General features: G+C 40.3%; 1 protein-coding gene across 4 annotated transcripts in view; it reads left to right on the forward strand.

Annotated features, from left to right (window-relative positions):
* The window catches only part of LOC116698907 (zinc finger E-box-binding homeobox 1), a 98,426-nt gene that overhangs the window by 61,892 nt on the left and 9,648 nt on the right, over positions 1–26,886 (forward strand). For all 4 annotated transcript variants that reach the window (XM_032531131.1, XM_032531134.1, XM_032531133.1 and 1 more), the window contains exons 2-5: positions 8,270–8,452; positions 21,003–21,155; positions 22,805–23,007; positions 24,910–25,039. In XM_032531131.1, coding sequence (XP_032387022.1) covers positions 8,270–8,452; positions 21,003–21,155; positions 22,805–23,007; positions 24,910–25,039 — 669 coding nt within the window. The remainder of the gene's footprint in view (positions 1–8,269; positions 8,453–21,002; positions 21,156–22,804; positions 23,008–24,909; positions 25,040–26,886) is intronic.

Here is a 26,886-nt window from a genome sequence, read left to right on the forward strand (position 1 = left end):
CTGAAGTTAGTTGCATTCAATAACTTCTACTGTGTTCTTCGCCATGGAAACACTGGTACAAATACAGGTTTGCCCCTCATACTTAACAATATACAGCTGTGTTAATAAAAAATTAAAACTGTGGACAAATGTCAGAAGTGTGGACCGGCGGCCGCTGTGTGGCGGGGCTTGCCGGAGAGTAGAGGAGAGAAAGTAGAGGAGAGAGAGTAGAGGAGAGATCCAACACAGACACGACTTTACAGACGAAATGTTTCATGTAACGCAAAATTAAACCATATCCATATAACATTGCAGCGGATGCGAGGACATTAGCACCAATGCGTCCTAGAGGAGCTAACAGCTAACAGACGCTACTAGCTAACAGCTAACAGACGCTACTAGCTAACAGCTAACAGACGCTAACTAGCACCGACTAGCACTGGTCACCGCAGTTGCAAATGTTGCGTTTACTGGTAAACTGGTAAACCTTAAGACCTGTTCTGTTGAGTTTTCCTCCCGTTACTCTGTCCTCTGGGACTGTCTCCATCTAGAGACTAAGCTACACAGGGTGCAGGGAACTACTCTGACTGGCTCATGATCAGACGGTAGTAGCGGTAGATGGGCTATGCAAAAAACCCGGAGCGTTCTATTAAATGACGCTTTAAAAAAAATAATCGCTCGATCACGCAAATTTGATCGTGGGAAGTCAAAATCGTGATCGCGATTAAAATTTGATTAATTGTGCAGCCCTACGCTGAACTCTGTCTATTGTTTTTATAGAAGAGAAGCTGTTTGTTGGCATTATTTATTGTGTTCTGTTTTACTCAGTGAAAGGTAAAAGGAAGACACTACCTCTATATAAAGATCAGCTACGTGGACACAACAGAGTAGATGTAGAGGTGGCATTAAGCTGGAGTGCTTATTTACACCAGGGATTTTTGTGATTTAGGTGTATTTTGACTTTTTTCTTTTCTTTCTTTTGTTCCAAGTTGATGACATTTTTCCAATGCACATGCACAGAAGAATTTTTGGATGTGCAAGTTGTTTCTTCAAAAACGTTTACATTTTATTTTCTACCATGTTTATTGAGATCACTTTGTTGTTTATCACTGGTGCCCCTTCCTTTTAAAGGTCTCATTTCAAATATGTATATTTTTTAATTTCAGTCGGGCTACCTGGTTAAATGAAGGTCAGATTGAATAAAGGGGGATGAGACAGACAGGATATTATGAATTTCACTTCTCGCTCTCAGTCTCTGTGGAACGTTTCCTATGTTTTAATTGAGAAGAAATGTTCACCCTGGCAGTAAGGGGTGAAAAAAAAAAGAGACAAGTCATGTTTTGTGACTCGGAGTGGCAGAAAGCCAACACGTAATCAGAAAAGGCATCCAAATAAATATTTGTTTGGGGCAATATTGAAAGGGGCTATTATCCAACAGATTATTTAATCAGAGATGGAGGGAGGAGAGGTAAACTATAGTCTAGACTTCCTTCTTCTTTTCTGAGCTGGCCTCGCCTCTTCACAGATCTCCAGATGGACCATTAACAGCCTGATGCATTGTCGCACACACACACACACACACACACACACACACACACACACACACACACACACACACACACACACACACACACACACACACACACACACACACACACACACACACACACACACACACACACACACACACACACACACACACACACACACACACACGCACGCACGCACGCACACAAGCTTTTTTAGTACTGTGCATGCGTTTCTGTGCAATAGTTTGCATCACATGTGTTTGGAAGCACTTGTTTTTTGTCTTCCCTGCTCTGCTCTGTAGTTCCTCCTGTCTGTTGCTATTGGTAACTGCACTTAAAAGAGCACAGAAACCACATGATGCTCATCACTACTGTAACCTCAGGCTGTAACCTCAGGCTTATGTGTAGTCAGGTTGCACTCTCATATTGTCATGATCCAGTGTTTTCTCCACAGGTTTGTGGAAGACTGTAGGTGCACAAATTTGCCTGTTTTTTTTTTTTTTATATAAAAGCAAATTTCACATGATTTTGGACTGTTATTATTACTACCGTATCTGTGTCTAAAACATTGGAACAGTAGATAATACACAAATAACTCAAAAGCATAAAGACAAAATTTGCTAAAAAATAATCACTGTGGACCAACTACAATTATTTGATGTGAGAGAAGTCATGTAGTTAGTGTTTGATGTGAATACCTGAAAGCTTAGAATGTGACACTTGGTATGTCTACAATTTAGCTTAGTAGTTTAAAGAAACACAATGATTTACTCATGTGCGTAATGCACATTGTGAAGCACTAGTTTTACTCAGATTCTATAAAATAACAAAGCAAATATCACACCATCGGACTCTGTGATTATTTAATATTAGGCAGCATGGTGGCCCAATGGTTAGCAAGAAGGTTCTGGGTTTGAATCCAGGTCGTTCCGCGCCTTTCTGTGTGGAGTTTGTGTGTTCTTCCCATGTTTGCTCCTCCCCCACCATCAAAAAACATGTACTAGGTTCTCCAGTCAGTGCCCTTGATCAAGGCACTGGCTTAGATCTGGAGTTTATACCCAGGCACTGTAAATGGCTGCCCACTGCTACCTTGAGGGATGGGTTAAATGCTACAAATTAGTTGTTATATGTACGTGTATGTGATCAAATAAAGTACCTTTAAGGTATAAGGTAATAAAATACCTTTATTAATGAGATTATTATCTGACTAAGATTCATAATATTGCATACACTGAGTAGAACTTCACTATGTATTTTAAAGCGACTTTAAACAACTTATTTTCCTTAACATCCTAGGGGATTTTGCACAAGTCTGAAAAATAGAGAAAACCCTTTCAATCAAACTCTTCCAAAGTTTAGGAATTGCATTTGAAGTCGGGAAAAAATAGTTTAATCACAATATACAAGTGAAATACAATCCAAACCTCTGACTTAAGTTAAGAGATTAGCGCTGTATAGCATTTTGACCAACATCTTCAAATTGAATGAAGGAGAGCATACAGAATGTATATTAAGAGTATAGGGAAGGCTTCTCAGATGTTCAGTGTTGTCTGAAGCTCAGCTGGTTAATGTTCCCTCCAGCCACCATTGTTAAAGTCTGCAACAGGCAGCGGACACAGCCTTTTTCTCTGAAATATTGACTTTTCTATTGTTGGAATTCCCACAAAGCCTTGTCTGGGTAATAATGTGTGTTTTTGTCTGAATGAAGAGAGGCACGGTTTGTTGATTTTTAGGAAATCACTGCCTGCAGTAGTTTAGTGTCGGTGCTGTCTACAGTGAAGTAAACTGCATGTGGCCAACCACAGACGGTCACCATTACCATTTAGGTTTCTATTATGACTGTACATGGGTAGTCATATTTTGATGCTAATGCTCAACAGCTGATTGCAATGTGTTGTCAAGAAAGCAACTTGAGCCACAGGTCATATGTGACAAATAGTGGGCCTAAGGGTTAAGCTGTAAGCTGTAAAGTCGATCGAAATGTCACAATGTATCAGCATCTATTGGCGCAAAATTGGTGAAAAATCACTGGCCGCAGTTTCCAATCTGGTTCCAAATGGGAATAGTTTACCGAGTGTTGTGATGATTGGGTTTTTGACTTTTGGTTGGACAAAACAAGGTCTACATCAAGTAAAATTTTCATCACACACTCAACAGCCATTTTAATTCCAGAGCTCGCCTCTCTACGCACACATTCATGTCCACCAAAACAAGTTCCTTCCCAACACTATTTTGCAGAGGCACTAGGCTCGTTCGAGATGAACTGTGCCTCGCCTGTACAGGGGACGAGAGCAGGCGGCAGCAGCTGGGGGCGGTGACAAAAAGCTGCGGTAAACTCGGACAGTTTCTAGCCGATTCCAGCAGCCTTCAGGCTGGACAGGAAGTGACAAAAACACTTAGCAGTATAATAGCAGTTAAAATCCCCTGATTCAAAAACAATTAAAAATGTATGTAAAACGTCATCATGTTGAGTCGTTTTTTAACCATTCAGCTGTTAAATCAGCTCAGATTCCAGCGTTTCCCAGCATGCTCTGGGTCCGCCTGGGTCTTGCAGCCGGTGAAAAGCAACTGCGCTGCCTGCGTCTCAGAACTGCGGCCGCCTTGCTCTTGTGAGATTATCATTGCCTACGTGTGCATGACATCAGAGCAAGTCGGGATCAAGTCGAACACAAATCTAACCAGCATGCAATGGGCACCGATCGCCGGTGATCGATTCTGCGCAGACTTGGCTCATCTCGAACGAGCCTAATGTTGCTCCGTCCTGCGCATAGGGCCGCCCAAGACGATTGTGATTGGTTTAAAGAAATGGCACTAAACAAGAGCACATTTTTCTCCCATTCCTAGCCAGACCCTCCTCCGCAGCGCTGTGGAGGAAGGTCTTGCAGTGCAAGACTATTCAAAGCAATACATTTGAAAATGTCATATTGACCATATATTGTCCTTTTTTACAAATTTATTTGAGAAGATAATCTTTTGATTGAAAATAATTTTGCAGTCCTAGTTGACTGTGACCAGCTGCAGTTGTCACACATTAGACACATCCATATATTTCTGCACTGAGCTGGGATCAAGCCGCAACCTTTAATATGCCCACATGTCCAAGGGCTTGAAACAGCAACCAGCAATTGTTGTGTAAATGTCACCTTTCTCTCCACATCTGGTTTAAATATGAAATCACAAACCGCACCTGCATACAAACATATTATGCTCCTCCATTTCGGTTCCAGCATCTCACATCGATCCAGACGTGCATCAATCTCATCCATGCCGTGCGAGAGTGTGTGTATGTGTATTTGTGTTTGTGTGGAAAGTGTGTGCTCAGGTTGTGTTAGATGTAGGTGGGTGTTGTCTGGTCTCTGCAAAATGTGCATTTTGTGTGAGCAGTTAACTGCACTACCTGACATAGCTCCCCATTTCATGCAGAGGTGCAAGACCACACACACACACACACACACACGTCCTATACTACATGTGTATGTGTGCGCACCTGTCACCTGTGAACAAACAACCCAAGCTTTCCTCCTCATTAGGCGTCTTCAGCACTTCTGCCAAGACATACAGCTACCCTGTAGAGAACATACACACACTTGCACACACTCAAATACATTGATACTCACACACCGTTATAATTGCACACATGCTGACAGTAAAAAAGCAATTAAATACATTAAATATCATCATCATCACTTACAACCCTGTATGCCCATGCATCTCTATCATCTCCAACCGGTCTGCAAAAACTCACACACTCACAAACATACACACACATCGCCTGCTAAATTCATTCAGGCCAGTCCAGTTGGTCCATATTTCACCCTGAACTCCCTTTAAGAAGTTGTACCTCGCAGACAAACTCACTGACTGTGGCGCAGTGTAAAAGAGATTTGCTTTCTGAGTGTGATATACGTGTATATAAATGATTATTTTTCGGACCCTTTTTTATGTTTTCTAAGAGAGGGTGGCCTACAGTCCTGCTTGGTCAAGGTGGGCTAATTGAGGCGGTGTTGTGCTGCATGCTGTGCTTCTTCCCGATGCAGCTCAGATGCTGATCACACTGCTGTCATGTTTGGCATTCAGTAATTAGTTAGCAGTTTAATTGCCCATATTATGTGTCCTAAATGTAAATCAGACACTGATTACAGCAGCGGATGGCTCCTCAGCAATGGGAATCCGACTGAACACTATAAGGTGTAGTTGCTAAAATCGTACGATCTAATGGCGTTTGTCTTTTTTAAATGGCGGAGGTGTCCTGAACATACCCACCATTTTAAAATAGTTTAGACATTAATGGTTTTTTTTGCTGCCTTCAGCTTCTTTTGAAACAAAATTAGTCTTCTGGTTGTGGCAACAGCCCAGGCTCAGTGTCAAAAACAACACACCTTTGATGTTCTGCGTGTGTGTGTGTGTGTCGCGTTAGGTCACGGCAGTTTTCTGCGATGTCAGTATGACGACCAGCCACGCTTGCTTCACACATGAGGCAATACTAAATCTACAATGTAAATGGAGGACAGCCATTTTGCACCATTTTGATGCTAACTAGCCAGCATCCGCTGTTAGCATTCTATTGACTGCCATACATTTTGATGTCACTTTGACAGCAAATGACTTTACATCTGAAGCGTTTAAAGACTCTGTGTGTTCATTGTTTATTTCTAAAGAAACACAACAGTGTATAAAAGGCTCCATTACCTTATACCTCACGTTATGGCATCCGTAGCAGGCGTTTTTGTAACAATAAGCTAACAATTAGGTCATAACAAAGCGACTTACTGTCGCACACTAGAGGAATTACCGAACAGCACAGGATAAGCTTGCAGGCAGTTTTGACTTACATTAGCTGTTTAGGTTTAATTACTAATGTTAACTAGCATTTTAGTTAGCAATAATTAGCCTCTGCCTGTTATCTCCTAACATATACCCACGCTCTCCATCTCTGCTGATTGGGAATGATTGAGATTTCTCTTAGCACAGCTACCAGAAGACTTACAAACTTTCAGACAGGTTGCTCACGTCACATCTATGTCAACAAGCTCAGTTGGAGGCTGCGCTGTAACGCTCAGCACTCACCGGAAAAGTGTTTTTAATAGCCTTCACTGGTCCCTGTCCAGAGCAATGGGATCTGTTCGTTCATTTCTTTAACTGTCTATGGGCCGAGTGGAATAGAGTTGAGCTGGTACTAGCAGAGGGTAAGCGCCATAAGACATGCACAGGGTGGGAATTACAGGGTACGTCACGATACTATACATCACTCACAATAATATCACGATACAGCAATTCTTTATATTGCTATCAATCTATTGCTAGTCAATATTATAATAATAGATCACAATATTGGTGTAACTATGAATACAAAATGCCTGTGAGAATGTTTCTTTTCTTTATTCACAGAAAGTCCAAAGTAGGGCTGCACGATTATGGCCCAAATGATAATCGCGATATTTTGATCAAATTTGATCGCGATTATTCTCACGATTATTTGTGATTTAACCAAAACAAATTTTATTGTCACATGGATATTATAACTGCGAGAGGGAGTGTGATGGACGCTACTCACAGAGAGACGGCTGACTCATTATGAACAGGTCCAGCACGGGTCGAACGGCGGATACACACGTCGTGTGTATTAAACGTCTGTATCTCACTGCGCTGCATTTTTATGAACTATGATATTCTGGCCATGGGTCACATCTCTGGTCGGTCCAGGCTTCGGTACAGCAGCTCCGTCTCCCACGCTGTTACTCTACCAACTGAAGTTAGCTGCATTCAAAACTTCTTCGTGGTTCTTCGCCGTAGCGGCCGCGAAACAGTTACCGCCGGAAACAATGGTACAAATAAGGTTTGCCCCTTACTAACAATATACAGTTGGTTAATACAGAATTAAAACGTAGACATACATCAGAAGTGTGGACCGGCGGCCGCTGGGTGGGGGGCGCGGAGAGTAAGAGGAGAGAGAGTAGGACGAAGAGACGTAGAAAGATCCAACACAGGCACGGCTTTACAGACGAAATGGGCCAGTAACGCAAAAAAAACCATATCCATATAAACAGCATTGCAGCGGTGCGAGGACATTAGCACCGATGCGTCCTAGAAGAGCTAACAGCTAACAGACGCTACTAGCTAACGCTAACAGACGCTAACTAGCACCGACTAGCCTGGTCACTGCTGTTGTCTGAAAAAACAAATGGGACAAAGTGTTGCGTTTACTGGTAAACTGGTAAACCTTGAGACTGAAGCATTACCGATGCTATCTGTTGAGTTTTCCTCACGCTACTGTCCTCTGTGACTGTCTACATCTAGAAACTTAGCTGCACGGGGTGCAGTGAACTACTCTGACTGGCTCATGAGCAGACGGCTTTATGGAGCGGGAGATTGGCTTTGCAAAAAACCCGGAGCGTTCAATGAAATGACGCTTTATAAAAAATAAGTCCAAATCGTGATCGCGATTAAAATTCGATTAATTGTGCAGCCCTAGTCCAAAGACTGTTAGAAAACAGGACAATTAAGCGGTACAAGTTTTTCACTCTGTAAAAACTATAGAGCAACTCTGGGTCCAGACTTTGGACTTAAACGTGGCTGGGGCATCTGTTATTTTTCACCATCCCGTTGAAAACTTCTTCTTCTTTGGCTTGTTAACTTCTGTTTCAAGTCTTCCTTGTTCATGTCTTGTACCACACGAAGGACGATATATTGCCGTATTGATATTTTGTCCCACCCTTGCTACATGTTAGATCATCTTCCATCTCTGTGTCTTTTCTCTGCAGTGACAGACTTCAACAATGGCTTGGAGGCCAGTTCAGACTCAGACGACGAGGACAAACTACACATTGTGGAGGAGGACAGCCTGCAGGACCCGGAGGTTGCCAACACCGATGGGACCAAAATGCAGGACAGACATGGCACCACAACAAGCCCAGTATTACCCCACAATGGCTCCTTAAACGGAGGTAAGACACCGTTGTATTTGGTTGTCAATATCAGTACCAGCCCAGTACATCCAAGCTGTCAGCACAAAGCTCTACTGCATTACAGACACAAGTTCAACTTTCACACAGCCGATGTGCCTTGGTAGTTGTAGTTCAGGGAGTGTTTTTCACATTAAAGGCAGGGTTGTTAATGTTGAAGAACTTGCTAATTTGAAAGTAGCATCTCCTCGGGGCTCCGTCTAACCCCTCCCCCTGCCCCGGCATGCTTTTCCACTGCTGCGTCGGAGCGGAGAAAGGACCGCAATTTTACTTCATGTTTCATTCAACGGTAAGCAAATACCTGATATTATCATACCCAATGTTGAAAACAACAATGACTACTGTTAGCAATGCAGTAGGGCACTCCATTATGGAAAAAAATCATAATCACAAATTATTTTGGTCAATATTGAAATCACGATTACTCATTGTCTTTTGGAAAGATGTTGCAAGTATTGAACTTAAATAACAATAAAACAGTTAAACACCTTGAACTGTGAAATTTACCCTTAATATTTTTCCCATTTTTACTTTTTTCCATTCAGAACACAAGACAAGTTTCCTTGCAAAACGTAATATGTAAAATAATAGTTTTTCTCGATTACACGTATTTGTGATCATTAGGAGCCGAAATAGCAATTCAAATTTGTTTAATTGTACAGGCCTATAATGAGGTGAGGACTCGTATAATGCGTCCTAAGAATGCATTATGCATACTCAGATGCCTTTTAACAACACGTGAAGGAACTGCTAATCAAAACTAGCTTTTAAACTAAAAAAATAAAATAAGAATTGAGCTCAGGCTCATACACAGGAGGGGTAGAGTACACGCAGCTGGCAAGCCGGCATTTCAATGGTTCTTTTTTACAATATTGCAGCAGCTGAAGATGACGTATCTTTTTTTGTTCTTTTTTCAGAGCCAATAAGTACTGTCAAGTTGTAAAGATAATTTCAAACAATATATGAAAAAATGCATATTGGAAATACTTTTCAACTCTGTCTTTAATTGTATGTTTGCAGAGTTGAATCAACAGTACTGAATCCTTTATCACTGTTTCTTTGACATTCTGGACTATAATCAATTCCGGACAGTGATTGCCAATGACGTGCACAGAAAATGGAAATAGAAATTTCCATATGCCTTGCATGTGTAATTCATCTTCTTCACTGCTAAAAATTAACTTTAAAGTTACATTAATATAACGATGTGAGTGAGCTCAGTGTATGGTAGTACTATCATCTTCATATACTCATGCGTGGGCTCTTGTGTTTCAGTGGATGTATTAGAACAGGTGGTGAGATTATCCACGCAGCTGTTGTCAAGTGAAACCAAATCCGGACAGAAGCACACTTAATGTTCACTGTAGTGGGGTGTGCATTATTGAGAAATGGTGCTACGTTCGCAAAAGTCCATATACAGTGCAGTTTTTGTAAGTCCCTGCCTTCTAATTTAGTAATGTGATGGCAAGATGCAGCCAGGATTAAAAAGGCGTAAACTAAGCATTCTGCCGGGAGCACAAGTCAGCAGAACACGTTGACAGCCTCCGCGTTGTGCGGAATATTTTCCGATCAACAGAGAAGTGAAGAGCAATCACAAAGCCAAGAATTAAAGCAAATGAGCGCATTCGATGGAGGGAAAACGTGATGTATAAAGACTGAGATACAGCACATTAAAAACAAAATGCAGAAAATATATCTCAAATTCACCCACAATCCAAGATACATCAGGCAAATCATCTACAGCCAGATGTGTCTGCCTCCGAGTCATTTAGCATCCTCTTTAAAGTGACCAATGAAAGCAGCTCATTAAGTCATCATCAAGGTTTCCTGTAAGATTTTCCTTTTAGAGAAAGCAGCAAACTTTTATTCCAAGTTCAGTTCTGACCTTTGGAATGGACAGCAAGAAAGATCCTGAGACCAAAATATTTTTCTTTCTGTCTGTTCCAAAGACTCTGGTAAAGGGTCAGGCTGTTTACTTTTTGACTTAAATCTTTTGTTTTAAACTGTTATCAAGATTGTATTAACTCTGAAAAAAAAGTCTGAGCTCTGTAAACAGACCTTTGTTATACTTTTTACATGCCATAAATAATGAACTAAACACCTTTACAAACCGAGCAGAGGTTTGTTCTGTTATCTGGGTCAGCTGTCTGTGTGAAAGACTCAAGCTCTTTTTTTCCCCAGTTTTTATTGTTTGGTATGACAGCGGTATAAGAGGCAACCAGTTTCTGCTCGGCTACACACAGCATGCAGCACAATGCAAAAACAAGAGATGTTTGGATGAGATTACTGAGCCACAGATGAAAAGTGATGGAAATCAGAATGAAAGCATAATCCAGTCAGAGCTCTTAAGCAGAGAAGTGAAGCTTGTAGAATATGTAGTTATTTTTAGTACATTAGTATTGATGTTTCCGTTATGGTGGACAGAGAGGTTTCTATCATTTGTGTTACTATTTTAGCTTTTGTTGGTAAGTTTATTTCTAAGGCAGCAGTCATGGATTGCACTCTGAGTTTATGTGACTAAAGATTAAGAATGGGAAAAAAATTGATACAGTATTTTTCAGTCCACTTAAAGGTGCAATTGAGTTTTTCCAACAGTTGATAAAGTTTTTCTTTGGGTACATAATTTGTCCAATAAAGGTAATAAATTGCAGCATATCGCATAATATCGCAATATGTTCAAAATCACAATAATATTGTACCGCAAGATAAGTATCGTGATGATATCGTTTCGTGGGGCCTCTGGTGATTCCCACCCATAGACTGTTAATATTTATGGACAGAGCATGTATGATGTCACCCATTGGTTTGTGGAAATCTGCTATGAGTTGTCAAATTTGCCGTTACGGGCACAGCCCTCCTGGTTGCAGATGAGACGATTTTAGACAAGAGGGAAGAGTGAGGGAGAAGCCACATTACGTTAAACACTTTCACTGGCAATCACATAATATCCACGCCTTAAAACAACCCATGCTTTATCGACGATTTTAAAATCAATGAGACCATAATTCAAAAATGAACATGACTCTGGGTTGCAGACAACTTAAAACTAGCCAATGAAACCATAAACTCTTTATGAAAATGTTTACTGAGGTAATAAATCAAGTGAGAAATGGGTCACTTTCTCATAGACTTCTACAGAAACCAACCTCCCTTTGCAACTCCATGTGTCGCCCCCTGCTGGTATTCAGATAGAATGCAGGTTTAAGGCACTTCCGCATTTGTAGCACTTTGCCGAACCGGATGCTTTGTCCATTAATATTAACAGTCCATGTTCCCACCCCTACTTAAGATAAGCCCGCATCCAAATGCATTCTTCTTTGATTAAAAAAAAGCATAATCACTTCTTGTCATCTCTGTCCTCAAATTGGTGTCTCTGTTCAAAATGAATGAATGAATTAATTTGTTTTTCCCAAATCAGTGCATGTCTAAATTTGAAGACATATTACGTCACCCAAATGTAAAGTATTACAAATGTAAGAATATTATAAAATAGCATAGAAAATGTTGTTTATGTCTTGCCACATATTAAGTAATGTCCCCCTTATATTTATTAGAATTTGACGTTATTTGCTGCTTAAATTAACAAAACAATTACATGACGATGAGGGAAAACAATGACCTACAAATACCTTTTTAATCTATTTTATATCTATTGCAACAACCTATGAGTGCAAATAACAATTATTTTAAGGATTGATTGATCTACTGATTATTTTCTCAATTGATCAATTATTTAGCATACAGTATATCAGAAAATTTTGAAAAAAACAGCATGCATAAAACTCCCATCACATTTTCCTAAAGCCCAATGTGAGTGGTTCAGATGTCTTGTTTTGTCTGAACCCCACAACTTTAATATCACATAAGACAAAGGAAAGCAGCAAAACTTTGAGAGAAGGATATTTTGCATATGAGGCTTTAAAAATTACTTTGAGCGATAATCAAATAAAATTAACAACAACTCATAATTTCCGGTCTACTTTTAAGTTCATATGATTACTCCAAGATAGGAATGTTAAGTGAGATATACTAGTGAAATAACATTTAATAGGTTCCCTCATTAGCACTGCCGGGACTGTGTTTGACTATGGGGAGTTGAGTCAGCTAAACTGCTTCTCGTTTGTCTGTGCAGACAGGTTTTATTTCCACTGCATGTCAAATCGAACACAGTAAAGGTTTATTCATGTAGGATGCAACTCGACTGCTTCTTTTAAACTCAGCGTATCAATCCCTTTCCTGTTGTCCTTCCTCTTAGTCTGCCCATTTATAGTTTCAGAAGTTTCACCAGCTGCAGGAAATGCAGACAGAAAGTCTCTTTTGGAAGCGTAATGTCTTCATCTTGTGTTACTTCCAGACAGCTTGAGAAGGCTCTTTAAAACTCTTACATTAATTTAAACCTCAAGATAAGCTACAGAGAGACAGTTTGCAGGATCATTTAGCAATTCTCAAACACATGCAAACCAAACAACAAAAATACCGCAATTTAATAAGCAGAGGCAGAACCAAGTTTGCATTCAATAGCAAAAGCTGATTGGCTTGTGTTTACACCGCCTCTCAATGCCCTATTAATCCTTGATTCCCTGAAAACAGCTCAACCCTATGCAAGCATCTGCCTTCAGTCAGTTTCAGCCAAGGAGGAAATACTAAAACCATGGAGACGGCGGGAATGTGACACAGAGAGATATTGCTCTCAAGGCTTGTTTCATTGTTTCTGGATAAAGCCTTACATGGTGTGAGTAGTGCTCATGAGTGCTGCTCGCGCTTTCTTTCACTTTGTTTCTCTCCCTCCCTCACCTGTCTCTTTTTTCTTCTTTGTGTACTTGCTATTTTTCCACAGTCCCTGGTCTCTTTTCATCTCTTTGTGTTCTTCCGGCTTGCCTTCTTAACTTTGTTTCCCTTGTTTTCCTCTCCTCTTCTGCTCGTTTTCTTCTTCTTCTCCAAATCCAGCAACAGATATAGTATCAAAGCCTTTCCTCCCTGTTTGAAGTAATTGGTGGCACTCAGACTTTGGGTATTGTTAGCCGTTAATGATCCCACAGAGGGTATGCTGAGCGTATTGTTTTCCAGTAAACCTGGACATCAGCATCACTTATTTGACTTTTTTTGGACAAACTAACTTTTCAGGCCTCATCCTCTCTTTGCGCTAGCAGGTAGGACAGTGCATACAGCCGTGAATATCAGAGCCTGACATCAGCATGACCTATATTACTGGCAGACTATAGCTGATAAGTAACCATAAATGAAAGTTAAGAAATGCATTTGTTTGACAGAACATGACGTAACATGTATTTTTCAACTTTAAAATGTCCCGCTCAGAACATATCGTAATCAAATTTTTGGGAACCTTAACTCTTAACAACATTAATATTGGCTTATATATTGGAAACTAGAGCTGTCAGTCTTCCTCTATGATACTATTAGAATTTCTTTTCTTCTTTTTTTTTTATAATATTTGAATATTAAAAGCTCAATGCAGCCTGTTAGAAATATGTACTACACTACTCAGGTGTATGCATTGTCAATGCCACTATAAGCATGTGGTTGTTGTTAAATGTTCCGTCCTCTAGAGGGACTTCCAACATCAGAATGGCCTTGAAGGGGATCTACGTTATGGTGCATTGCATTTCTGGCACGCCGCTCTCTGTTTACATTATTTTCCACCACGCAAACATCGACAAACACAAATCAGCAGACAACTCTGTAATGACACATTATAACAACAACTGTATTGAAGCGGCTCTGTTGTAAAAGCTCACGTTGCTTGGTTAGCACAATGACATGAAACATGCTTTGTAACAAGAAAGCACAGCCAAAACAATTTGTCATAAACTAAGTAACAATAGTGTTAGCCACAATGCTAACGGCATTGATAACAAAGCCAAACGGTGCTGTCACTACTATTTTATTCATTAAAAGCAAACTGTTTCTTTCACATTGTCAAGTTACTGAGAATACAGCTGTTAGAAGATAATATATGAAGTCAAAGCTAACATAAACGTTAGCTGTCTCCATGAAGCTCCCAGCTAAGCTCCTATAACTCAGTTAGGAAACCAGAGCTAACTATTGATAACATAAGCCTTTTGGCTTGGTGGATATCAATTTTAAAGTCATGTTAAAACTATTTCCCATCCTTTTGATTTCCAACCGAAGCCTGTTTCTCCCCCCTGTACTAACGTTACTCGGTACGTAATAGGGGTAGGAATCTCTTGGCACCTCACAATTTGATTCAATTCCGATTCAGAGGCCAACAATTCAATTCGAAACCGATTATTGATGCAACTCGATTTAACATTTTTTTAAAGTACATTTCCATGCATGATTTTAAAAAATATACATATAAGTCTGAGTTTGTTAATTTTGACATATACAGTATTTGTCACACACACAAGTTTTAATCAGATCTTTTGTCTGAGGTCTTTATTTTGTAGTCATTCCATGCTTAAGTCTTAAACATGCTGAGTCACCTTCTCTCACAGTAATCTTCCATGTCAGAGGCTCAGTCATGTTTAAAGGAGGAGAATTGGCTTATTAGAACATGAAACATGAGGTGGTCAGATGTAATGTGTAGATGTGTAAAGTAGATTAACAACCTATATGTGTTTTGCCTAATTATTTTATGTATGGCTTATTAGATCATGTGAGTATATGTAAAATTGTTTTTTGTGTCCATGTTTGTGTGTTTTTTTCTGCACTCTTGCCTAAAGTTGTCACTCTGTTTTTTGATTTGTACATGTCTAGAGACAGTAACTTTTATATAAATAAATATATAATTATTATAAATAAAAATCAAAAAAGTCTCACAAAAAAATATCTACACTTAGTGCTGTCAAATGATTCAGATATTTATTCACGATTGATGACTTTAATGTCATAGTTAACTCGCAATTAATTGCACATTTTTATCAATTCTAAATGTCCCTTGATTTCTTTTTGTCCCATTATTTTTTCTGATTTTAATGTTCTTATCAACATGGAAAGTGGATTGGCTTGGTTTGTGCAAATGTTTTTTATTAAAAACAACATTGGCAAATAGGTTACTGTAGTGTTCAATTCCACACGTAACATTCACACTTGGAGCAAATAATCTCTCACACAGTGTAATTCTGTCCATCAATAAAATGGTGAAAAAATACTTTGATGGGGGGGGGGGGGGGGGGGGGGGGGGGGGGGGAGAGAATTTGCATCAGCTGTGTGCTTGACCATCAAGTGGTATTTCAGACGTTCTGCGTTGATAGTTCAGTTCGCAACGACAGAACACACAGATCACTATGGTCTTGTCAGTGGAACCATTTGGCAACTTTTTAAAAAGTAAACTTTCCATTCGGAATCTTATTGGCTTCCATTTCAGTGTTTTGCACTGATCATCCACTAAAATGTAGCGTTACTACTCTTTGGCCGGCTCGCAAACCCAAACAAGTGTGTGCATGTGCTTGTTGTTTTGTTTCCGGTCTAGCTAGATCTGGTGTAGTGTTGTAGTTTTTCTAACGTTACTAGTTGTTGCAACTGCATGTGAAAAAAACTAAAAAGTTTGCCAACCCAAAAAGAACGTTAATCTCGCGATAAAATATTGACGCTGTTAAAATGGGTTCGCGTTAACGCCGTTAATATCACGTTTAACTGACAGCACTAATGTATATAGTTTTTTAAAATTGATTATTAACTTTTCATAATTGAGCATCAAATCGCCAGAGAGAATCGCAGTGCGTCCAAGAATCAATTATTTTTCTCACCCCTCGTACGTAACGTTAGTTCACAATAATCATAACTTATTGTTCATCAGACATGAGAAGAGTCGAGATAAGCCAACCTATTCATTTAAAAAAAAAAATCACATTTGAATAGTAATTTCAGCATTGGAATAGTATTGATTCTTTTTAACTCTCCAAATTATATTCCACTTTCAGAATAATTTCCAACAGCCCTATTGGAAACACATATCCTATATTGATTGGTATCAGGTTCAGCCTCAAATACTCATTATCAGGCAGGATCTAATTAGAATTCTATGTTTGTTTTCCTTTTTTAAGTAAACTGTTCCGATAACTGCTATACAAACAAAGAAATTATCACTATTGTGACTATTAGGTCTGGCCCAATGATTGGCACACAACTGCAAATTATCCAGTTAACCAACATAGCTACAGATAAATACTGTATGTAAACCGATTTATCAAGATGACACTGTGGTGATATGAGCAGTACTGCTGTAGATGTTAAAAAATAGGGGATGTGACATTGAAGAGCCATGAGGAAAAATGACGTTTTGTTAACTTCACATATTTTCCTTTTGGACTCCTGCTCTCATTGACGTCCATACTTGTCCATCAGTTCCTATTGGACACTGATCTCTTCACTTTCCATTAATTTGTGCAGAAAGAGTGTCTTTGGTTTCAGCCTCCATACAACAGAAATACTGAATTTATAAAGGTGTAGTCTGGACATCTGATCAGTCTTTTAGGTGCAATGAGCTGGAGAGAGAGTAAATAAAGAGAGGCCGACTAGCCAATGAGAGCCTGGCTATCAGTATCCTTTACCCAGTGCAACTGTATGAGCTCATGAATGGTAATGAGCTCAGGCAACATGACGTCAGACTGACCAGCTGTTGTAACTGGCCTGATTTCTCCTCTTATTTATATTCAGTGGCTAGGGCTGACAGGGAAGGTAGAAGTTCATTTTCACATTCAGCACATAACACAAACCTAACATATTTAGAAAAATGCAAGAAAAAACGTTTTTTTGTGGCAGGGCACCTTTTAAAGTAATTGAACCCCAGTACAAGAGTGTACCATAATGTATCTGACTTGAGTCATGCATGCCTTGGATTACCTGTTGTTTTACAGCTGCACTTGCAATAGAAACTAGCCTGCTCACTTTTTTAGAAAAACATTAACAAACCAGGAAGGAGTAACGTCTTTAGTGTGTGTGACGGTGTTGGAGGAAGTCATGGAAAAGTCATGAAATGTTGCAGCACTGCTGAGCCTTGTTGGGAACCGTTCAAAGGCTTTGTGTGATATTTTTGGATATCTTTCCTCCCTGTCTGAGAGGAGAAAGCAGGGAGAGAAGTTGGTGTTGAATTGGTCCTCTGGTGAGATATTAGTGTCTGCTACACCCCCTGCAGTTTGGCCCGCACTGCAGTTCCAATCCATCCTGCCAATAAATAATAATGAATATCACCATGGACTCACAGTGACAGGCTCTGCCAAGGTACACCAGTGCAGTGCTCTGTGTATGTGTGTGTCTTCAAGATGCTTGTGAATACCTCTGACAGTGTGTGAGGTTGTATGTGTCAAATGTGTGTGTGTGTGTGTGTGTGTGTGTGTGTGTGTGTGTGTGTGTGTGTGCGCGCGTGCCACACGATTTCCTGTTTCCATTCCATTCTGATATCCCACATGTGTGTTGCAGGGTCCTGTTTGTCATTACTGTGTGGCTTTTTGTGAGGCATTACGTGTAATTGTAAAATATGGTGGGAAAATATGCAGAGAGGTGTATCGAGGGGGGAGTTGGGGGGTTGGGAGTCATGGAGGGAATAAAGCGGCAATTTAAGTTGGAAGGAAGAGGTAGCACAAGAGGGTGAAAGAGTAATAAAGGAAAGTGAAGTTTGCAGGAGGGTGGTGGACAAGAGGAGGATAAGTAGAGAAAGGAAGTGACAGATAAGTAAGGTGGGAGGGAGAAAGAAAGTTAAAAAGAGAAACAGGGATGAGTAAGGAGTGAAAGAAGCATGATGAATGTGGGATGAGTGGGTCTTCGAGGGGTAAAGACAGTCTTGAAAAGCTTGTGGATGAGATCATGGGAAGCAGAGATTTGTGTGCTTAAAATGAGGCTTAACGGAGCTCGGCCTGGTCCCGCCCTCTTTTGTGAACACACACACACACACACACACACACACACACACACACTGCACCTGTCCCTGACGAGGCTCAGCAGGAAGAGGTGTGGCCTTTGGCAGCGGTCCTGCCTGCATTTAAAAGGCTTGATCTCCATGGCAACTGTGGTTGCAGTTTCACCTCACTGCTTCTTTCTTATCAGTGTTTTTACACACCGAAAGTGAGGTAACGTCTCTGCCCCAGATACTAGTAAACAGCAGGGCAGCAGACACCATCCATTACACGTGATGAAATACTGTTCTAACCAATGAGTAACAGATGTTCATTACTTGTACCGGACTTTTTTTTAAATGGTGCTTTACATTGGCCAATTTGGAGTAAAACATGTTGAGTCTAAAAGAAGATAATAAAGACAGAAAACCAGAAAGTCTGGGTACTAAAGTACAAAATGAGAAATAATAAACCATTTAACTAACGATTTAAATTAAATGATGTTGCCTTGGCTGGGTTGCATAGGTGGGGTGTCCAATAAAAAAAATGCTATCCAAGTGCATTATGGGAAATATAGGATCACATGTTTTTGGAGCTTTGTCCATAACAGAGACAAAAAGTCAAGATATCTCAGTCTCTGCTACTTTGATTAAGCTCTTTTTTTCATCTGTTTCCTGTGAGTACCCCAACTTTGGGAGGCTGTGGCTCAGTGGTAGAGTGGTAGCCTGCCAATTGGAAGGTTGGTGGTTCAATCCCTGGCCCTGCAGTCCCATGTTGAAGTGTCCTTGGGCAAGACACTGAGTTTCCCCTGCGCATCGGAGTGTGAATGTGTTTGAGTGTTTATTTGATGAGCAGGTGGCACCTTGTACAGCAGCCTCTGCCACAGTGTATCAACATTAGGACTAGAAAAGTGCTATATAAATTCAGCACATTTACTTCAAGGAAGAGCAGTACTTTTACTATTTACTTTTTTTATTCAGTACTAAATCCTTTGAGTACCCCTTTAATATGGACATGAACTCTTAACAGACTATTTTTCCACTCTTGTGCCAGTTTATGCCGGTAAACTGTAATCCTGTTGACTAGCTTGATAATGCTCCACAGTCTTTAGTCATTTTGGAGCTGCATTACATTTTTAAAATAAGACCTGTCATTCTAAACTGACATTTTCAAATGTACTGTTTACGGCCACTTTTATTAGCTGCTTGTATCCATGATTAAAAGCAAGCCTTTGTAAATCTTGATACAGTTAATATATACAGATACAGTGATTGTCCAAATGGTAAATGTGATGTGAAAGCCTGTCCGCTCTGCTCTATAAACATACAGATATGACTGTTAGCCTAAGATCATTTGGCAACCTGTTGCACACTCCTTTCAAACAATCCCCAAGTTGAGCATGCTCACACTTACAAACAGCCTCTCGTCTGACTCCATTCAGTTTTTAAACTATGAATACCAATTTTGCTCTTTTAACAGGTTAATTAGAGACCCTTTGTCAATGAGAGGCAGGATGAAGAGCAGACTGACAGTGTCATACAACCGTTACATCCCAGGGTCACTTTCCTCTAAAGTGCCACATTAGAATCAAGTCCAGCCATCTAAGTATTCCTTATAAGGCTCATTAAAGTTTCAGGGAAACATACACTGTCTCTTTTTTAGCAAACCAACTGTTCTACTTAAACTCAAACATAATCAGGACAGTTCAGCTGATCAGATAAGATGAATGTAGCTAGATACAAGTAATACATTAAGATGGTTTAATTCCTGAAATGCTATTTGGAAAGAAACGTTACAATATCAGCAGGAAGTAAAGTTTTTTAGCAAATATCGTGCCACAGCTCATTACTTTCTGCGCAGTACAGCTATTAAGATAAACAGCAGCTTTGTTATTTTCTTTTAACCTTTTCGCACTTGAAAAAAGGTCAGTGGTACAAGCTGTGGGATATTTTTTGTGTGGTTTTGAAAATGTTAGTCTTTGGTTTTATACAGAAATGTGGTTTAGAAGTTTAATTTTAAGTCATTTTTAGTTAGTCATACTGTTAGTTGATGCTCCTTTCCCCTTTCTCATCTCATCCTTTAGACAGTTTTCGGCCTTTTCGTTGTGAAGAGTTTCAGATGTCTGGCCAATGTCTAGCTGCCAAAAACTTAGTAGGGATTTTACTCTTTTGACATTAGCCAACTTTTGACTTCATTAGTATTTTCTCACTGTTGATGATATAAAACTGAGGAGGGTTTAGAAGGGTTTATAAAGCCATGTGGTTTATTGACCAAAATTTATTTTTTTAAATTTCTGAACTATTTAGGAAAATTGTACGCTCCATGCATTGCTTTTACAAATATAACAAGACAGGAATATGCTCATTACAGGGAATTATTTAAAGGCCTTGTGGCCCTCTCTAGTGGCGGTGCTGCAAAACAACATCACATTCAGCTGCTGAGTCAGTGGTTGCAGCTTAGAGAGTTTTGTAAATATCTATAGTATTTATTGTTGGATGGAGACTTTTTGTCACTGGTCAATAAGTCTGTCACCTTGCTCTCCTGTACAAATCCACTCCTCAGATTTAAAACCTGTGTGTGTGTATGTGTGTGTGTGTGTGTGTGTGTGTGTGTGTGTGTGTGTGTGTGTGTGTGTGTGTGTGTGTGTGTGTGTGTGTGTGCGTGCATGCGTGCGTGTTCATATGCGTGTGGGTGTGTGCGTGTGTGTATGTTTTCAGTGAAGGAGGAGTATGTGTCAGAAGAGGAAGGGGAGGTTGAGAAGGAACCTCTAGTGAAGGAGATCCTCCAGCAAGGAGACACAGCCGTCATCTATCCTGAAGACCCTGAGGATGAGCAGAGTCCAGCAGAGACAGGAGGCGCTGATGAAAACGGTAACATTCAGGGGCGGCTGTGGCTCAGTGGTAGAGCGGTTGCCTGCCAATCGAAAGGTTGGTGGTTTGATCCCTGCCCCTGCAGTCATTGTCAAAGTGTCCTTGGGCAAGACACTGAACCCCGAGTTGCCCCCGGTGCTGCGCATCGGAGTGTGTATGTGTGTGAATGTTTATCTGATGAGCAGGTGGCACCTTGTACGGCAGCCCCTGCCACAGTGTGTGAATGGTGAATGTTCCCTTTAGATGTAAAAGCGCTTTGAGCAGTTGTTAAGACTGGAAAAGCACTATATAAATACAGCACATTTACAATAACACACACCACTGCTTACTCATTTTAGTGTCATTGTTTATTTTTGTATCCTGTTCTTCGTAATGCTGGAATCAAAGAATTTTGTTGCTTACAAACCATTATTTCTAGTTAAAGCCGCACTACGCAATACTTTAATGTGATAAACCAACTGTCACCTAACTGGAACTCAAAAAAGATATTTTATACTTATTGAGGTCTGCTTTACAATTAAGCAAACCGTCACATTTAAATTATGGCTGCAAGATATGAGGAAAATATCTAATTGCAATTATTTTGACTAATATTGCTGATATGATTCACGATATTAGAGGAAATGATCGTTCTTGGATCATTATTTTAGTTTTCATTGAAAAATATGTAAATAAACTAAAATAAAAATCATTATAGTGTTATTGTTGCAAGGATCTGTACCAAACAAAGACTTTTGTCTGTAAGATAGGATTTGTAGGCTGGGGCCCTTTAGTGGTTTCAAAAAAACTGCAATCAACTGTGCAGCCCTAATTTAATGGGCAATGCTGTGAAAGATATGAACCTGAAATAAAACTAGGGATCCCAGGCTTGAATGGGAGCAGCAAAATAAAACCCTTACACCCATTTAACCACAATCAACTTAACTTTGATCTCATTATATGGGAAGGTCTGGCACTGCCACAAGAGAACACAGAGACTTTTGACTAGATTGATTTAGCTGTGAGTGTTTTGATATGATTTATTTAGCACATGTAAAAAAAAAAAATACAATGATAGATTTAAGAGAAATTAAGTAAAAAGGACATAAAAAGGAAAGCCAGAAAACCCTCAAGGGTCTTGGCTTGTTAGGTTCCCTAGAATAATTCAACAGTATGTAGCATACATTTAATAAAAGAATTTTAAAAGCATATAGTCTTTGAAAAAGGGACAAAAGAAAGGAGCAATTAAATGAGGAGAGAAAATAAACAATGATGAAAGAGAGAAAAGGAATAGTGATCATAAAGCTATGTTCAGCTTCAAAGTATAGCAAAGTCCAGACGCTCCACTTTAGTATCAAGTGCTCTGCTAGCAGCTATTAAAGCCAAGGCTTAGGTCGAGGCAACCGAGGTCAAAGAAAATGAAGGACTTTAAAGGCTCACATGAGGATACACAGCTGGCCAATCACAGCGGGAAGTGAGCGTGACTGTCGTATCGTGGGTTTCACTAAGTCACAGAAATGGTTGGACACAGCCCCACCTAATCAGATGTTGGATTGGAGAGGGAGGGCAGTGGAGGGGGAGGGGGGGGGTGGTCAAAGCTGTTCGATGAAGCACTTTGGCATATGAAAGCATCACCCTCTATGTATCTGTCCCTGCTGTCTTTGTCTCAGGCACACCAGATTCCTTCTCCCAGTTGCACACCTGCCCGTACTGCTCACGGGGCTACAAGCGCAACGCCTCGCTGAAGGAGCACATCAAGTATCGCCACGAGACCAGCGAGGACAACTACAGCTGCTCGCACTGCAGCTACACATTCACATACCGGTCACAGCTGGAGAGACACATGAGCCACCACAGGGGCACCAGGGAGCAGGTAACACCAGAGGCATCCACTCTGTCCCAGGTTTTAAACTGTGGGCTGCTGTAGCATGTGTCTAGCACAGGATTAAATCATTCCTGGTAAATCAGCCACCTGTTTTACAGAAATTATGTGTATATATATATATATATATATATATATATATAATATATCCTCACCGGCCACTTTATTAGGTACCCCATGCTAGTAACGGGTTGGACCCCCTTTTGCCTCAGAACTGCCTCAATTCTTCGTGGCATAGATTCAACAAGGTGCTGGAAGCATTCCTCAGGGATTTTTGGTCCATATTGACATGATGGCATCACCAGTTGCCGCAGATTTGTCGGCTGCACATCCATGATGCGAATCTCCCGTTCCACCACATCCAAAGATGCTCTATTGAATTGAGATCTGGTGACTGTGAGGCCTTTGAGTACAGCGAACACTTTTCATGTTCAAGAAACCAGTCTGTGATGATTCCAGCTTTATGACATGGCGCATTATCCTGCTGAAAGTAGCCATCAGAAGTTGGGTACATTATGGTCATAAGGGATGGACATGGTCAGCAACAATACTCAGGTAGGCTGTGGCGTTGCAACGCTCAATTGGTACCAAGGGGCCAAAGAGTGCCAAGAAAATATTCCCCACCACATGACACCACCACCACCAGCCTGAACCGTTGATACAACCAGATGGATCCATGCTTTCATGTTGTAGACGCCAAATTCTGACCCTACCATCCGACTGTCGCAGCAGAAATCGAGACTCATCAGACCAGGCAACGTTTTTCCAATCTCTATTGTCCAATTTCGATGAGCTTGTGCAAATGTAGTCTCAGTTTCCTTTTCTTAGCTGAAGAGTGGCACCCGATGTGGTCTTCTGGTGCGTAGCCCATCTGCCTCAAAGTTCGACGTACTGTGCGTTCAGAGATGCTCTTCTGCCCACCTTGGTTGTAACGGGTGTTTATTGAGTCACTGTTGCCCTTCTATCAGCTCAAACCAGTCTGGCCATTCTCCTCTGACCCTGGCATCAACAAGGCATTTCCGTCCACAGAACTGCCGCTCACTGGATGTTTTTTCTTTTTCGGACCATTCTCTGTAAACCCTAAGATGGTTGTGCTTGAAAATCCCAGTAGATTAGCAGTTTCTGAAATACTCAGACCAGCCCTTCTGGCACCAACAATCTGCCACGTTCAAAGTCACTCAAATCACCTTTCTTCCCCATACTGATGCTCGGTTTGAACTGCAGGAGATTCTCTTGACCATGTCTACATGCCTAAATGCCCTGAGTTTGCCGCCATGTGATTGGTGCTTATTAAGTGTTAACGGCAGTTGACAGGTGTACCTAATAAGTGGCCGGTGAGTGTATATATATATATACACTGTATATTTATCTGGTTTGAATGTTGGGAAGAATTATGTTAAGTCTTTTTTCTTTGTTTTCGATTTTAATATAGATTAATACAAATTAGTTTATACAACTTGTATCAGCTTTACTAGTCTTGTCTTGTCTTGTCTTTCTCTTAAATTGTAGTCAGGTGTGGTAAGTGCAGGTTGCCTGACAAAATTAATGGACTTTTGGGTCTGCTTTCATGCACTCTGATTCATTGTTCATTCAAAATCAATATTCAACTTTGCAATCTGCATATCCAGTCATAAACTAAAAAGCCTGCACAGATAATCAGTGTTCCTCTTGAACTTTTACCTGTAGTAAAACTGAAAAAAAGGAAATTTTTACAGTTTTTTTTTTTGTTAAATTCTGATTCGCCTTTATGAATACTAAACAGCTCATGCAATAGAAAAATAGAGATGTCTTACTAATTTCTATTTCATGGACTTATATGGTCTTCTTATTAGCTTCTTAGCTTCCGGTCCTTATTGACTACTTAAAAAAAATACATATATATGTCTTTCTCAGCGTCACGTTACCCACCGGCCGACAGGTGGATCAGAAGGAACAGGTGGAACCCGCAAGTTCATGTGTACCGAATGTTCCAAGGCCTTCAAATACAAGCACCACCTGAAGGAGCACCTGCGCATTCACAGTGGTAAGCTGTTGCCACAGAAACCGCCCACACAAAAAAACACACACACACACACTCAAAAAAACACAACACAACACTGCACAAAGCGATATATATTTTGTTTTGTTTAGGCACTTTGGGAAGATCAATGAGAGCACACATGTCTGGGTAAGGCTGGGCACCATGGACTGCACGTTTAGTCCTCTGCTCCACTCGCCGACACGTCTTTGTCTCTCTCTCTCTCTCTCTGGGTTTCCGTTCTTGGGTTTGGATATAATTAGCTTGTTTCTTTGGCTAAAGCTAATATAGTTAGCCTAAGAGGCAAGGGGTCTGTCTGTCCCAACTAACGTTCCGGTTCGGAGCCGGTGTCTGCTCTAACGTCATTTACACTAATTTAATTGTTCTTGGATACACAGTGTTTGTTGCTGGTGCGCGTGACATGCAGGTCTGATCAATTTATTAAACTAACAAGCTGGCCCCGCTAGTCGACCACAACCTGAAATTTAGAGGAAGCAACATGCCGTCAATGTCATTCTCGTTAGCCTGGATTGATTATTATATGAAAACAATGGGGTCATGCTAGTCAACCAGTGTATTTCTACCTAATTTCCCTCTCCAAAATCACTTCAGAAGAGTAACGTTAGTCACAGGGCCGACTTGCTTTGGTGTTTGTAAAGCATTAAAGTTCAACAAAGAATGGTTCACATTAAAAAAGATCCTTTTTCATTTTTTTCTTCTATGAAGAAGCACTCCCCTACAAAATCACCGCAGTAGTTGAGAATAATTATTTCCAAATAGAGCGATTTATGTAATCTTTTAAAAAGTACTTTTTCTTTTTTCAAATTGCAATAATATCCCAGGGGAAAAAAATATCGCAATGTAAGATTTTCCCAATATTGTGCAGCCCTAATTGATTGGTTGGTGTTTTTCTTTAGATTTTTAATATGGACAGAATTCTGCATGCAGGGCCTAAATGGGATGCTTTTCCCATCCAGTTACACTAAACAAAATTGTCCAAATACATATTGGTATGTAAAATGCTCTCATGCCTTTTTTTTCTCGTGCATTTGCTGCCAAATTGAATCACAAACCTTTTTAAAATCAATAAAATGTGCAAGGTTTACTTTTTTGTGTGCAATGATTAATTAGAGTGTCTAGGCTATAGTGTAAACATGGTCAGTAGTGCAGCGATTTGGTTAAAATAAGCAGTGCCCTTTACTCAGGACATGATTTACTCAGAACTGATTTTGACTTCTCAACGTATGTTAGAAATTAGTTTTAGTCAAGTTTCTTATGTTTTATAAGGCCTATCTGTTTGTATTCATTCAGTATTTCAACATCATTTTGTCTCAGGTCTGTGTGTTTTTTGACTGGTTTGTAGACTTTTTTAGGTTAGACTCAGGTTGGACTGCTGTCTTCATTTTTCATTGCAGTGACAGTTCTTGTTGTACCACTCTTCCTCTTTGCATGCTGGGAGTCCGAGTGAAAGGCAGAAGCGTGGAGCTGTAGCGCGTTTTTTTGTTCATTCTGGTGGATATTTCAACAAAAAAAATATCTTGCTCTGTTGTTTCTGTACGGCTAGGTAAGAGTATCTCTTTTTTCTTGGTTGTTGTACTTACAAACAGAGCTGCAAAGCGGCGTAGAGGTGGGCAAGGTAGCGTCCACTGAAACGCTGTCTCTATCCCCCCAAACAGGTTGGGGGGATAGAGACATGCTCATAAGTGCCCCGGTGTGCTAATGGAGTGGGTGTGTGGTGTCGCTAGCTGTGGGAGAAGTGGTGTGTCATGCTTATTTGGTCTGCACTCTACCGTATGAACAAGGCGGTGGTGGTGTTAGTTATTGGAGTAGCATTATAGCATTTATATTCATAG

The sequence above is a fragment of the Etheostoma spectabile genome, chromosome 12 (assembly GCF_008692095.1).
Source record: "Etheostoma spectabile isolate EspeVRDwgs_2016 chromosome 12, UIUC_Espe_1.0, whole genome shotgun sequence".
In the NCBI taxonomy this organism is placed as follows: domain Eukaryota; kingdom Metazoa; phylum Chordata; class Actinopteri; order Perciformes; family Percidae; genus Etheostoma; species Etheostoma spectabile.